Genomic DNA, 16,093 nt, shown 5'->3' with positions numbered 1-16,093 from the left:
TGTAGAGAACTCATCAGGTTCCTGTGGTGTAGCGCCGATGGCCGTCTAGGTTGGCGAGGTCTTTGTTGATGATCCGTCTCTGGAGCTCATCTGGTTGACATTCAGGGCTATAGAAGTCATCTCCAGGTGGTGATCCATGATCTGAGCTGGGTGCGGACTGGATCCAGGGGACTGCAGTGACCATCTGATCCCGATACAGGCTGGATCTGGTGGCTACGGTGACCTCGGAATAAGAATGAAACAGACTAATATTAGCGTAGATGCCATTCTTTTTACGATGCAGCGAGTGCATCAGGTGTTATGGGAAGTGTTTTCGGTTCCGGTTGACCTAATTAATGCAGCCTAACAATCCTTCAACAGATTTGAATTATAGGAATGTGTTAATGTTTTTATGTGTAAGCCAGGTTAAAGAGATGTGTCTTTAATCTAGATTTAAACTGACAGATTGTGTCTGCCTCCCGAACAGTGTTAGGTAGATTGTTCCAGAGTTTAGGCGCTAGATAAGAAAATGATCTGCCGCCGGCAGTTGATTTTGATATTCTAGGTATTATCAAATTGCCAGAATTTTGAAGAAATTGCCAGACGTGAGGGACTATAATGTGATAGGAGCTCGCTCAAGTACTGAGGAGCTAAACGATTGAGGGCTTTATAAGTAATTAGCAAGATTTTAAAATCTATACGATGTTTTATAGGGAGCCAGTGCAGTGTTGACAGAACCGGGTAGTATGGTCATACTTTCTGGTTCTAGTCAGAACTCTTGCTAATGCATTTTGGACCAACTGGAGTTTGTTTATTAAGCGTGCAGAACAACCACCCAAAAGAAAAACTCCAGCCCAGTGTGTAATTTTGTTCGGCTTCGGCCAAGAATTTTCATTTTGGTGCATCCTTAACTGAAAGCAAAGGTTCACATACTTTTGCCACTTACACACAGATATGTAACACTGGATAATTTTTCCTAATAAATAAATGACAAAGAAAATATTTTTGTCTCATTTGTTTGATTGGGTTCTTTTTGTTTAATTTCTGATGATGTTTGGGGTCATATTTATGCAGAAATATAGAAAATTCTAAGGGCTAAACAAACTTTCAAGCACCACTGTTGAAAACAGTTGTACCGCTTAATATTTTTGTCAACATTTTGTTACATTTTTCAAAGGTTTCAAAGAGAACAAAGCTTTTATTTGAAATTACTGACACTTTCTAACCATTTAATACATCCTTGCTGAATAAGAGCATTCATTTCTTTCAAAACAAAAATCATACTGACCTGAACTTGAGCTGTCAATATTCCCCAGTCCAAATTATACCGTATGTGCTATATAGACGTCATAAAATCTGTCAACACTTTGTTCATCCAAGGCCCAAGGACCTCTCTCACTGTCATATTTTCACTCATCCCATCTCTCTCCAAATCTACCTACTTTCTAGACAATAATTGAATTCATAACTCAGACCAGCTGCAGACGATTAGTCTAAACGCCATTCCATCTTCTCCCAGCTGTTGTTGGCTGTGTTGGTTTACCCCCTAAGAGCTGCTGACTTTCATTTCACCTGAACAGTACTCGTATGTAGATTATCTCAGAGTAAGTCCACTTGAGGGCTCCTGATTAGGTCTTTGATCGTCAAGTAGTCCTATTTTTCTAGGGCAGGTTGGATTCATAAGACAAATAATGAGCTACTGTGTAATAGAGTGGGAAACGTAAGAATGTGGCATGCGTCTTTGCTGATTCTCATTTGTTGATGGGGAAAAGAACGTCAAAGACGACAAAGCTTTGTTCAGGTAGGGAGAAAAAGCTTTTTTCTATGTCCAATTCAAATCTTATTAGTAGTTAGTTATATGAACGCAATAAATGGACTCGAAATGTGACTAAAATTGGTGAACTGTCATCTAAAATCTGTCCAGGCCATGTCATTTCCATGGCAACTGTTGTAGATGGTGTCGTCACTGTCTGAACATAAAGATCAGATTTCATCACTTGCAAATTGTTCGAAAAACAAGCTGAAATTGGACGCGGTGTGAACAAAGTCAAAAAGCTCTTTGATAAATTCCCACAGAAGCTGCGTCCCATCAAACGCTGATGAAAATGACCTCAAATGTATTCCATTTTTGATTGGTTCATTAGCGTTGCTGTATCAGATTGAAAAATGTTATCTGTGTTTGTAATGATGGTGATTATCATAATCAGATTCAAAGCACAGCACCAGGTAAGCATAAGGTAACTCTGGCTTCTGTTAATGAATGCACGCACACGGCCAAAACGCTCACACACTCGCACACACGCTGTCAGGAGTCAATCATGTGAAACCTTTGTGAGCTCGTTATATCATTTTTTTATATAATTGATGCAAGACATAGATGTACTCACCTGGTCAGGAGTGAGGTTGAAAACTTGACAGATTAGATGTAGTTGTTGCATTGTACCTTGAGGTAATAACCGGATGGTGCTCTACTAAATTATTGAATTACTTGGAAATGCAAATAGTTTTCTGAGGAAGGGTTAAATGAGCAGTTTTCCTGTTTTTTCTTTTTTTCTCAGGCTATTATATTGAAGAGAATATTTTCTGCACAGAGCCATGACAATTCTAGGTAATGCAAGCAAGTGCAGAACGATGCAGACTTCTTGTATAAGGGTCATTCTACAAAATCCTTTTCCACTTAAAAATTAAAAATAAAATGTTTTTAAAATGTTTTTTTAAACATTAAAATGGCAAGAAATGGTACTGTGCCATGTAGTTTTAATTAGAATTATGTGATAGTTTTCACTTATATGAGCAGCATTTTAGTCCTTCTTTTCACAGGGATTGTTTGACATTTTGGATTCAGATGACCAAGAACGTCGTAATTTTGGAGGCTGACTTTTTTTTTTTTTTTTTTTTTTTACAAAAGATATATTAAAAAATGCTTTGTCCAAAATAAAATATAGTTAAAGTTACAATGGAAAAAATGGAAGGCTGTATCAGATATAATTTTTTACAATGTTTAGGAAATTAACAATAGTAACAGGATAGACGTCACATGACTGAGCGGAGTTACAGGGATGACAGGACCAAACTACACATATGTGACCCTGGACCACAAAACCAGTCTTAAGTCGCATGGGTATGTTTGTAGTTATAGCCAAAAATACATATTATGTCAAAATGATCAATTTTCCTTGTATGCCAAAAATCATTAGGATAATAAGCAGATCTATCATGCCACATTAAAGAGCGCCAAAATGGTATTTATTGCTTGAATTTCCTAATTCCTAAAATTCTGTCCTAATGAAATGGACAAAATTTCAAATCTGAGACTTTGTTTCATATCAAAAGCAACACAAAGCTTATCTATTTCAATTTTTTGGATGGGAGGCGTACTATGTAGCTACTGTTCATTCATTCAACTGAAAACAGCATAGACCAAAAGATCGACTGGTATTTACGTATCGATATTAGTCATAAAAATGAGAATATATTTTAAAATCACTGTCACTGTGGGGTGTGGTGTTGAACATGACAAGTTAGGCAGTCTCGTCTGCTCATTTGTTCTTTTCAAAATAAATGCATAAGCCTATATCGACGGCCAATGTTAAAATCTAAGGCAACCTCTGGCACAAACTCATCTTCCTCGCACAACATGAAAAGAGTGAAGGTAGATTAAGTAGGTAACGTCTGGGTTACATAGGTAACCCTCGTTCCCTGAAGGAGGGAGCGGAGACGTTACATATGGGAACTCGCTTGAGAGTCCAATCATCTCTGAGCCCTATTCAAAAGGCCAATGAAAATTGGCGAGTGGCATTTGCATGCCAAGCCACTCCCTGTACATATGGGTATACAAGATGGCGGCATGCAGGCAGTCATTCAAGTTTTCGCTTAGGAGCCGAGCCATAGCTCGGCGTCAGCGCGACGCCAGGGTCGTGGCAGGGGATGTAACGTCTCCGTTCCCTGCTTCAGGAAATGAGGGTTCCCTACGTAACCCAGACGTTCCCCTTGAGTCGTTTCACTATGACGTTACTTATGGGAACATACCCATGGAACAGGCCACGACCCTGATGCCGCGTTACGCACAAACCCACGTGCTGACAAGCGGACATGTCAGCAGACGGATATGAGCATAACCTTCCCAACACCCTGAAGGCCGATAGAGGGGGCCCCATAGGGATGCCGGTTGTACTGAAGCAGAGGTTGGGGGTGCGGAGCACATGTGATCTTTAACATGTGGAATGAAAGTAAATTCAATATATCCATAATATTTTAGGGATATACGTGGGAAACAGCGGCCTTCTGGCTGACCGCTGGAAAAATAGTGAGACATATTGCCACAACCTGCGGGGCGAAGGAGACCCGACAGGAGCAGTCAGGGACTACTCTGCATCTAGGCCTGACTGCGGGGCATAGAGGACCCAGGGTTCACCGGAGGGAACAACTGAGGGATATAGCGCACGGATCCCGTAGGAATGGCACAGCAAGCCGACACCAGCCATTCTCCCGCACACCTGAAGTCTATGTTAAGACACGGGAGGACACGGCCTCTACGCGAAGGTTGTAGAACCTAGCAAAGGTATTAGGTGTCGCCCAGCCCGCAGCTCTACATATATCTGCTAGTGAGGTGCCATGAGCCTACTCATAGGAAGAGGCAACACTCCGTGTGGAGTGGGCACGAACACCTAAGGGGCATGGCTCTCCCTGGTTTTGGTATGACAGGGAGATGGCATCTACCACCCAATGAGCCAACGCGGTCAGGAGCGCTGTCTTAAGTGACAGGAATTTTAGCTTGACTGATGCGAGTGGCTCAAATGGGGCTTCCCGTAGGCCCTGAAGGGCGACGGAGAGATCCCAAGAGGGTACGAGGTGCGGTCTGGGAGGATTAATCCTTCTCGCATCTCTAAGGAACCTCACGACCAGTTGATGCTTACCAAGGGATGTTCCATCCACTGCATCGTGATACTCCGCGATGGCAGCAACGTACACTTTGAGAGTCGAAGGGGACAGCTTGCGCTCCAACTTCTCTTGCAGGAAGGAAAGCACTACTGCAATCGGACATCTCTGTGGGTCCTTTCATTGAGAGGAGCACCAGTCGACGAACAGACCCCACCTCAGTGCATAAGACTGCCTAGAAGAGGGAGCTCTGGACTAAGTGATCGTTTCTATCACGGCCTGTGGAAGGCCGGAGAGGTCTGACGCGTCCCATCCAGGAGCCAGACATGTAGGTTCCAAAGGTCGGGGCGCGGGTGCCAAATTGTGCCCATCCCCTGAGAAAGAAGGTCTTTCCTCAAGGGGATCTTCCAGGGAGGGGCTGCCGCGAGGGAAATGAGATCTGGAAACCAGGTCCGGGTGGGCCAGTGTGGCGCTACCAGCAGAACCTGCTCCTCGTTCTCCCTGATCTTGCACAGTGTCTGTGCAAGGAGGCTCACTGGGGGAAAGGCGTACTTGGGCCCCGGAGGCCAGCTGTGTGCCAGTGCATCCCTGCCGAGGGGAGCCTCACTGAGGGAGTAAAACAGCTGGCAATGGGAGGATTCGGGGGAGGCAAACAGATCTATCTGGGCCTCGCCGAAATGGCTCCAAATCAGCTGGACTGTCTCGCGGTGGAGTCGTCATTCTCCAGGGTGGGTGGACTGCCGTGAGAGCTGCTCGGCTGCACGGTTCAGTTCCCCTGGTATGTGAATGAAATAAGCATGAGAGCATGTTCTTGTGCACCCCAAAACAAAATAAAGACTTTGTAAAAGAGCATAATAGGACCCCTTTAAGGGTATTTTAATTAGATCATGCATCCATGTGTTTGTCTGTTTCCACTCACAGAACTTAAAATACTGATCTGGTTCAGGCAAGGAAGATGATCAGGTCTTAGTCTTCCGTTTGAAACCAGACCAACTTGATGTTGAAATTTGTTTTCACTTTCTTGAACATTGCAAGACTAGAGTCTATAGTCAACTTGCTGCTCTTGTTTGTAATTGAATTTACATGGATGCATTATTGACAGTGAGTTAGGGAATAATTAGTTTTATTGAGACTGATCATTCTACCCTGGCCATTAACAACACCAATAGTAATAGTAACAATACCAACAATAGTTGAATTGAACTCAAAAGGTTTTGTAAACAATTTAACTGTGCATATGTTTCTTCCTTCTTTTTTTAACTGATCTTGTAACGTTTAATCAACATGTCATAACTGGACAACAGATTTTTCTCTGATGAAGTATGCAGGACATCTCTAATCATCTAACCCTATTAAACCCTGTGCAGTTCTTACAATCGACTGCAAGCCCACATTCATCTGCCTCCACTTTTGAATGCATCTCAAATTCCAATCACCAAAATGCATAGAACCTGCCCTGATTTTTTCTGTTCTGATAATAATAATTATGTTAATAGCTGGAATCATCTATCCACGAACAATTATGCGAATATGACAAAAAGCTTAACTGGCACATGTTGCCAAATGTATGTTAAACTCACAGTACATGGAGAATAGAAAGATATAGTTAAAACAATAAAACCATTGGATCATGTGCTACTTGCATGCCACACGTCTCTCTGAATCCTTCAGTGCATTATTTATTTAAATCACAGTCTTTGCAATTTGATAAGCACAATAAACCAAATTGCAATTTTGATTTTAGATTGATTGAAAGATGCTTTCCTAAAGCAGTTGCACAAAACACTACATTAGAGATCTTTTATGTTGTTATGAGGAAGGAAAAAAATATGTTCAGTGCATTATGTAGCTGTGACAGGAAGGAATAGACCTCCAGAGTCTAGGTAATTAATGGAAAATGCTGTATATACATTTCTTGCATCACCAGTCAGAAAGTAGTTTTAAATTGAATAATTATATGCTTCACCTTTAGCCAAAGATGTGGCAAAAGGTCAGCTTAGAACATGATTAAGTACTCCCTGTGGTGCCTGTTTAGAAATCTCTATTTAGGCTTTGTTTTCAGACAGGTATGGAAGCCTGTTTTCACCACTGAATTAAAAAAAAAAAAAAGTAATTGCGACTTTTCATCTCACAATTCTGACTTTTCTTCCACACTTGTGACATATAAACTTGCAGTTGCAAGTAATAAAGTCAGAATTGCAGCATAAAAACTCTGTTCTGAGGGGTAAAAAGGCTGTTTTTTTTTGTCTTGAACTGCAAGTTTTATATATTGAGCTTATTCTGACTTTATAACATGCAATTATGAGTCATTAAGTCAGAATTGGAATTTATAACTCACAATTCTGAAGAGTCAAAAGAGTTTATATGCACTTTTTCTGACTTCATAACTTGCAATTGTGAGTTTATATCGCACAATTCTAAGAAAAAAGTCAAAATTGCAAGAAAAAAGTCAGAAAAAGTAAGCTACAAACTTGCATTTGTGAGAAAATTCTTGCAATTCTGACTTTATTTCTCACAATTCTGAGATTATCTCTCACAATTCTGACTTTTCTTGCAGTTTTTACTTTTTTTTCCAGAATTGTGAGATAAACTTACAATTGCGAGTTTTAAAGACTGACTGCAATTTTGACTTTATAACATGCAATTGTAAGTCACTAATTCAGAATTGTCAGATATAAACTCGCAATTCTGAGAACATATCTGATTTTATAACTTGCAATTGCTGTAATTGTTGTAATTGTTTATATCTCACTATTCTAAAGGCGGTACGTTTTTTTCACAATTTTGACTTTTCTTGCGATTCTGATTTTGTAAAATGCAATTAAAAAAACATAATTGCAAGATATCAACTCACATTTGTGAGAAAAATCTTGCAACTCTCATATTTCTCGCAATTCCGAGTTTATTTCTCGCGTTTTTGAAGAAAAAGTCAGAATTGCGACTTACAAACTCACATTTGCAAAAAAATCTTGAAATTCTGACTTTATATCTTGCAATTCCGACTTAATGTCTCACAATTTTGATTATTCCTTGCAATTCCGAGTTTATGTCTCGCGATTTTGATGAAAAAAGTCAGAGTTACAAACTTACATTTGCAAGAAAAATCGTAAAAAATTTGGACTTTATTTCTCGCAATTCCGAGTTTGTCTCACAATTCTGACTTTATTTCTTGCAATTCCCAGTTTGTATCATGCAATTTTGAGAAAAAAAAGGTCTGAATGGCGAGTTACAAACTCAAACTACAAATTGAAATTCTGACCTTATTTCTTGCAATTCCGCGTTTATATCTCACGATTTTGACGAAAAGAGTCAGAATTGAGAGTTACAAACTTACATTTGCAAGAAAAATCTTGAAATTTGGACTTTATTTCTCACAATTTCGAGTTTGTCTCACAATTTTGACTTTATTTCTTGCAATTCTGAGTTTATGTCTTGTGATTTTGACGAAAAAAGTCAGGATTGCAAGTTACAAACTTACATTTGCAAGAAAAATCTTGAAATTTGGACTATTTCTCGCAATTCCTAGTTTGTCGCACCATTCTGACTTTATTTCTTGCAATTCCGAGTTTGTATAATACAATTTTGAGTAAAAAAAGTCATAATTGCAATATACAAAAAAATGTAAAAAATCTTGCAATTCCTGTATTTCTCACAATTCCGAGTTTATATCACACGGTTCAGACAAAAAGTCAAAATTGTGAGAAAAAGTCAGAATTGTGATGTACTTGTATTTGCGAGAGAGATCTTTATTTCTTGGAATTCCGAGATTGTCTCGCCATTTTGACTTTATTTCTTGCAATTCCGAGAAAAAAAGTCAGAATTGTGAGAAAAAGTTTTTGTGGAATTGGTCTTTCATAGACAGGCCACAGAACAAGAAAAACACATGAATTTTAAAGCATGTGCTAAACCACCTTCGTAGATGGTTTAAAATGTAAGTGAAATTAGATATTTGTTAATGCATCTCAGTCTGAATAGTCCTTGCAAGTTTGCAGTGTGAACAAACCCCTATTTCACTTAATCATTTAAATATTTAGTGAGCTACTTTGAATGATTTCATGCATAATTTGTGTTTTATTATTTTTTGAATATTCCTCTTTTACTCCTAAAACCAAAGCGTTTGATTGTTATCAGATTTGAAATATGAGCTGTGGCGAATTTTAATAAAAACATTACAGCCTAATGCAGCTCCTCCGAATGTCAGACTATATTCCCGTGCTTTTATTACTCCAAAGACAGACACACTGTGTCTGTAAGCCCGGACTAATGAAACATTACCAGCAGAAATAATTTTCCGTCGAAAAGGAGATTAAAAGAATTAACCTGGGTGCTGAAGCCCCGTATCCATTATGCAGTCTTATTTAATAATTGATTGCTGTAAGTGATATTTCCCACGCAGATGATGATTAGAGACTTTGTAATAGCGTCCGTCGTTGAAACGGCTTTGAATGATGATAAATCAGTCCTACTGTCTCCAGCCACGTCTCTTATCCGTCTGTGCTAAAATGTTATGATTAGTATCATTTTAAATTGATGTCATCTTCAGTAGAAATCTTTCAGGGGATTGTCACAAAGGCCCAAATTGATTGCGATTCAATTGTGCCATCAATTGCGACAGCGTTGTAGTAACCACTCATGAATAGACTTCACATTCTTCCCCTCCCTGTGCAGTTTGCATTCAAACATTGATCCGTCCTGCTTTGATGTTGGAAAATGTGAAACAAATGGAGCGGCGATAGAAGCGATGAAATTGGAACATGTCGCATCCTGGCGCTATTGGCTGGAGCATTGTTTCTTATCTCAGCTTGAAATATGTGGAAAAAGTGCTGACGCTTTTATCACGCCCAGCGCTGGTTTTGAATCCTCGGTTTATTCCTTTCTTTGTGTCCCGGCAAACCCTTTTATATGTGTATATGTGTGTGTGTGTGTGTGTGTGTGTGTGTGTGTGTGTGTGTGTGTGTGTGTGTGTGTGTGTGTGTGTGTGTGTGTGTGTGTGTGTGTGTGTGTGTGTGTGTGTGTACCTGGTATTCATCACGTTGTGGGGACCACATGTCCCCACAAGGATAGGAATACCAGTGGATTTTGACCTTGTGGGGACATTTCTCAGGTCCCCATGAGGAAACAGGCTTATAAATCATGCACAATGAGTTTTTTTGATGAAGTAAAAGTGTGCACAATCTCCTGTGAGGGCTAGGTTTAGGTGTAGGGTAGGTGTAGGGCCATAGAAAGTACGGTTTGTACAGTATAAAAACATTACGCCTATGGAATGTCCCCATAAAACATGTAAACCAGTGTGTGTGTGTGTGTGTGTGTGTGTGTGTGTGTGTGTGTGTTTTTCTCTTTTGGTAGCTGTCGTGGGGTGTGAAAATCAAGAGGAAGTTGAAAAGCGTGGCTCCTTTCCTGGGCAGGTTCAGGCCGCTAGTTGGACAGTGCTGTCACCAATGCACCCCGGAGAGTCTGGTGAGAAAACGAGAGGGATGAAAGGATTATTTGAAGATAATAAAAGGACAAACAGCCAGAGGCAGACGGGGAAGTACACAGATTTAGGCTCACCTGAAAACCTCAGACACTGCTTTCACAAACCCATATCATGAGGGACGATCAAAGGGATTTCAGAGCGCAAGCGAACATGTTACTTACGGTAGGAATAGCACGAAAAAAGGGATTAGGAGTGGAGAGAAAAATAATGAACACTCAAGAGCATAGTTCCCCCCCCCCCCCCCCGTGCTATGAAGGGCTTTTTAGAAAACTGCAGATGACTAAGCTTGTTTCCAGCAGCACTGGTCCCAGTGGGCACATCGTGCTGAGAGCTGGGAGAGCAGGGCTAATGGAGCAGTAATCAGAGGGTTATTGGATCGAACCCCTCCTGAACGAATCTATTAATCTAAACCATTTCAGACCAGCCTGCCAGCCAGATAAATCACATTTGAGCCATTTGGTGTCTGTATTAAAAGTCAATTAAAATGCATGCATGGACTTTATTTAACAGCTATGTCAAATAAAACGGAACAGATTCAGGGGTGTAGCAACCACTATGCTTTTTGAGATAATTATTGACAGTCAGTGGCTTAAAGGAATAGTTATTTACTCAGAGTGGTGTCTTTCTGGGGAGCACAAAAGCAGATGATTAGCCAGAGGTAGTCATTTAACTTATTTCTATAGAAAGTAAAAAAGTATAGGAAGTAAAAAAAAAAAAAAAAAAATCTGCAGTAGAAACACTAATACTTTTTCATACTTAACTCACCATATTGAAATATAAACTACTGTTCAAAAGTTTGGGGTCAGTAAGTGTTTTTTAAATTCTTTTAAAATGTCTCTTTTGTTCACCACGGGTGCATTTATCTATTTCATTTATCTGTTTTCACATTAATACATTTTAAAGTGCAAATTCTTATTGTGATGCAAACCCTAGTAAAAAAGTAATTAAAAAGTATTTAAAATGCATTTATTTCATACTAAGTATAGTTCAAATCTATTAGCACATTTACTGGCACGTCGCTCGCGACTATTACTATTTGTTTTAATGTCACTATTGATGAGGATTGTATTGATCTCTGTGTAATATCGGTCTTTAAATGCAAGATGTTTAAAGTTTACCTAAAGTTTACTTAGTAGTTCCACTTTAGCACAATTAAATATACTTCAATATATCTTTTATGGAAGCCCAATTCTTGCAACTGAATAAAAAACAAAAAGGTAATTGCAACCTTTTCTCACTGTTCTGACTTTTTTTTTCTCAGAATTGCGTGGCACAATCTTGCAGTTCTGACTTTTTCCACAGAATTGTGAGATATCTACTTGCAATTCTGAGAAAAAAGGCACAATTGTGAAAATATAAACATGCAAATTCTGAGAAAAAAAGTCTAAATTGTGAAATATGCTGTAAACTTGCAAATCTGAGAAAAACAGAAAAAATTGTGAGATATAAGCTTGAAATTCCGAGAAAAAAGCCTGAATTGCGAGATATAAACATGCAATTCTGAGGAAAAAGTCAATTTCCAAGTTTATACCCCACAACTCTGACTTTATATCTCGCAATTCTGACTTAATAATTTGCAATTGCAAGTTTATATCACGCAATTCTGAGAAAAAAAGTCAGAATTGCCAGTTTGTATTATGCAATTCTGAGAAAAAGGTGAAACTGCGAGATGTAAACCTGCAATCGCGAAAAAAAAAAAAGAGTCAGAATTGCGTGGCGGGAACGGGCTTCCATAATCTTTCGTTTTTCACTAGGTAAGCTGAATTTTCAGCATCATTACTCAGTCTTCAGCGTCTCATGATCCTTTAGAAATTATTCTAATATGCTGATTTGCTGCTCAAGAAAGTTTTCTTATCATCAATGTTGAAAACAGTTATGCTTTGGGGATTTTAGGATTCTTTGATGAACAGAAAGTTCAAAAGAACGGTATTCATTTGAAATATTAATTGTTTTCATAAAAACTAAAAATCTTTCTGACACCAAACTTTTGAACAGTAGTTTTGGAAATAGGCACCTAAATTTGAGTTTATTTTGAAAATGTTGGTAATTTTCACTTTTGAGGAACTAAGTAGTTCCTATGCTGCTACACAAAAAAGATAATACACCAGTTATTCATTTCAGTTTCATTGAAAAAGTCAATTAATCTTAATTTCAGAAGTAATTAGTTTGTTCGAGACTTTGAAGAGGGCTGGTGCTGCGAGGGATGTGATTTTGTTAGTTATGGTTAAACTAAATGGCAGCACAAAAAAGCATATTATTACTCCACTCCAAACTCGTATATTCACAGCCTCTCAAATACGTCTGTTCTAGACACTTTCTAGTGATGAATTGTTGAGAGCTGATACACACACTTGAAAAGACTAATTGTAAGGTATAGCTCGCTTAAACTGTCCCTGTCACTGAGATTAAAAGACACCTTTTTGTCGGCTTTTCTTTATACAACTGACATTTACTTAATTTAATGATAATTTATTTTAAATATGCAAGTGATCATGTTTTACATCTGGCTTGTAACATACCCCGAGTGAATTTGTTACTTTCTCAATCTCTGTCAAGTAAAATGAGGCAAAAACAATCATAAACTAGCGTTTTAAACAGTTTTTGAGAAACATTTTATTTCTGAAGTATTTTATTTAGGCACAATTCTTGAACATCTTTCAGACTGTGATTTATAGTGGAGCTAATAGGGTGCTATTTTGAACACTAAAAGGCTTCCCTAAAGTGTGTCATTATCTCAGTCTATATAGGACAGCAGAGCAGACTCTCTGAACTGTGATGGAGGCTGGTTAGTGAGCTCTCCATCAAGTTTGATCAAATATCCTCTTGCCATTCTCAGGGTCTGAAGTTGCTGCGTAACACTCCTCCTCTGGGCTTTCAGAACCTGACGTGTGTGAACGAGACACACACCGGGTAAGTGCACATCCTTCACTCGACTCAAGCCCTCCCCATCCGGCCCATTAAAATAACAATGCATCTCTCAACTCCGGCTTCAAACTGCTCGAGTGTAATTACTGTTTGCGTTTCTGACTCGCACGCCTGGCACATGCACTTCAGTCGCAAAATAAAGAGCCCTAGAATAACTTTCTCTTCATTTTTTTACATCGCAGACCCACAATCAATCATGGTTTCCGCAACCCTTTTGTGAAAGGGTACCCTTTTTGTGCACTTTTGTGTCACATCGGCCACGCACACACACCCCAATACTGGGAAGATACTTTGAAACTGCAGCTTTCCAAGCACAAGCCTAGTCATTTAAACTAGTTCAGCTACAGTCAAACTGTTTTGAGAAAGTGCTTGGCTTTACTATAAGCTACCAACAAAAAGTAACTAACTTCTTTGAAACTTTGTAAGGCTTAAGTAGTTTTAATGTCTTCATTTATACAGTGTTGTTCAAAGGTTGGGGTCAGTAAGATACTTAAATTACTCACCCTCGTGTCGTTTCAAACCCGTAAGACCTTCGTTCAAGATATTTTTGATGAAATCCAAGAGCTTTCGGACCCTGCACAGACAGCAACTCGTATATTCAAGACCCAGAAGGGTAGTATATAGTTAATATAGTCTATGTGAAATCAGTGGTTCAACCTTAGAAAGTAAACAAAAATAACTTTATTCAACAATTTCTTCTTCTCTGCGTGTAATGCTGCTGATGCAGGAGACAGCGTTCTGACACGGAGGAAAAGAAATTGTTGAATAGTCATTTTTGTTTTCTTTGCACACAAAAAGTATTCTCGTAGCTTCATAACATTATGGTTAAACCACTGATGTCACATGAGCAATTTAAAGATGTCCTTACTACCTTTTGGGGCCTTAAACGTGTCAGTTGCGTTGCTGTCTGCGCAGGGTCAGAAAGCTCTCAGATTTCTTTAAAACTATATTCATTTGTGTTCTGAAGAAGAACGAAGGTCTTACGGGTTTGAAACGACATGAGGGTGAGTAATTAAAGGAGAAGTTCACTTCCAGAACAAAAATTTACAGGTAATGTACTCACCCCCTTGTCATCCTAGATGTTCATGTCTTTCTTCAGTCGTAAAGAAATTATGTTTCTTGAGGAAAACATTCTGGGAATGTTCTCCATATTGTGGACTTCTATGGTGCCCATGAGTTTAAACTTCCAAAATGCAGTTTAAATGCAGCTTCAGAGGGCTCTAAACGATCCCAGTCGAGGAAGAAGGGTCTTACCTAGCGGAACTATCAGTTATTTTCTAAAAAAAAAATACAATTTATATACTTTTTAACCTCAAATGCTTGAAAAACTCCCATCTCATTTTCTTCTCCAACTTCAAAATCCTACATCCTACATCGCTGCCGAAGTACCAACACAGTGTTTACAAAGTGATTGTGCAAAGGATGTCAAACGCCTTTTACAAAAAAAAAAAGGGATAAAACCACAATGTTGGGCAATTTCAAAATTGGGGAGTTTATCGACCTACCCTAAATGTATTAAACCGGAGTACACCGAGTATGCATGCACATCGCAGAGCTAGACAAGACGAGCATTTAAGGTTAAAAAGTATATAAAATGTGTTTCTTTTTTTTTTTACAGAATAATCAATAATTTTGCTAGATACGACTCTTCTTCATTGGCTGGGATCATTTAGAGCCCTTTGAAGCTGCATTTATACTGCATTTTGGAAGTTCAAACTTGCAGGCACCATAGAAGTCCACTATAAGGAGAACATTCCTAAAATGTTTTCCTCAAAAAACATAATTTCTTTACGACTAAAGAAAGAAAGAAATGAACATCTCGGATGACAAGTGGCTAAGTAAATTATATGTATTTTTGTTATGGAAGTGAACTTTTCTATTAATGACAGAATTTTCATTATTGGGTGAAATACCCCTTAAACATAGCATTATATACTTATAAAAGATAAGATTTAACATACATAAGATTCATTGAGAAATTAATACTTTTATTCAGAAAAGATGCATTGATCAAAAGTTACATTAATGGCATTTATAATGTTACAACTTTCTATGCGTCAAAGAATTCTGAAAAAATCATTTTCCACAAAAATATTAAACAGCAATGTTTTTAACATTGATAATAATAATAATTGAGTTTCTTGAGCAGCAAATCAGCATCTTAGAATGATATTTGAAGGATCATGTGACACTGAGGACTGGAGTAATGATGCTAAAAGATTTGTTTTGTATTACAGAAATTAATTACATTTTAAAATATATATGTGACCCTGGACCACAAAACCAGTCTTAAGTCGCTGGGGTATATTTGTAGCAATAGCCAAAAATACATTGTATGGGTCAAAATTATTGATTTTTCTTTTATGCCAAAAATCATTAGGAAATTAAGTAAAGATCATGTTCCATGAAGATTTTTTGTAAAAATTTCTACTAAAAATATATCAAAATGTAATTTTTGATTAGTAATATGCATTGTTAAGAACTTAATTTGGACAACTTTAAAGGTGATTTTCTCAGTATTTTTATTTTTTATTTTTGCATCCTCAGATTCCAGATTTTCAAATAGATGTATCTCGGCCAAATATTGTCCTATCATAACAAACCATACATCAATAGAAAGCTTATTTATTGAGCTTTCATATGGTGTATATATCTCAGTTTGGTAAAATTTAACCTTATGACTGGTTTTGTGGTCCAGGGTCACATATATAAAAAAGAAAGCAGTTATTTTAACATTAACATTTCACATTATTACTGTTTTTGCTTTAATTTGATTAAATAATTGCAGCCTTGGTAAGACACTTTTTCTAATAAATCAGGAAAAGAAAAACATTT

The 16,093-nt window shown here is 38.1% G+C and overlaps 1 protein-coding gene across 1 annotated transcript in view; it reads left to right on the top strand.

The window, feature by feature from the left end:
• Nucleotides 1–16,093, top strand: part of gpat2 (glycerol-3-phosphate acyltransferase 2, mitochondrial) — an 82,427-nt gene that overhangs the window by 14,760 nt on the left and 51,574 nt on the right. The window contains exons 3-5 of the mRNA XM_073819794.1: nucleotides 5,373–5,429; nucleotides 10,204–10,314; nucleotides 13,170–13,243. Of these exons, the coding sequence (XP_073675895.1) occupies nucleotides 5,373–5,429; nucleotides 10,204–10,314; nucleotides 13,170–13,243 (242 nt within the window). The remainder of the gene's footprint in view (nucleotides 1–5,372; nucleotides 5,430–10,203; nucleotides 10,315–13,169; nucleotides 13,244–16,093) is intronic.

This window comes from Garra rufa, chromosome 15 (assembly GCF_049309525.1).
Source record: "Garra rufa chromosome 15, GarRuf1.0, whole genome shotgun sequence".
Classification (NCBI taxonomy): Eukaryota; Metazoa; Chordata; class Actinopteri; order Cypriniformes; family Cyprinidae; genus Garra; species Garra rufa.
Note: the sequence above shows the minus strand (reverse complement) of the source record. Positions and strands in the feature narration are given on the sequence as shown.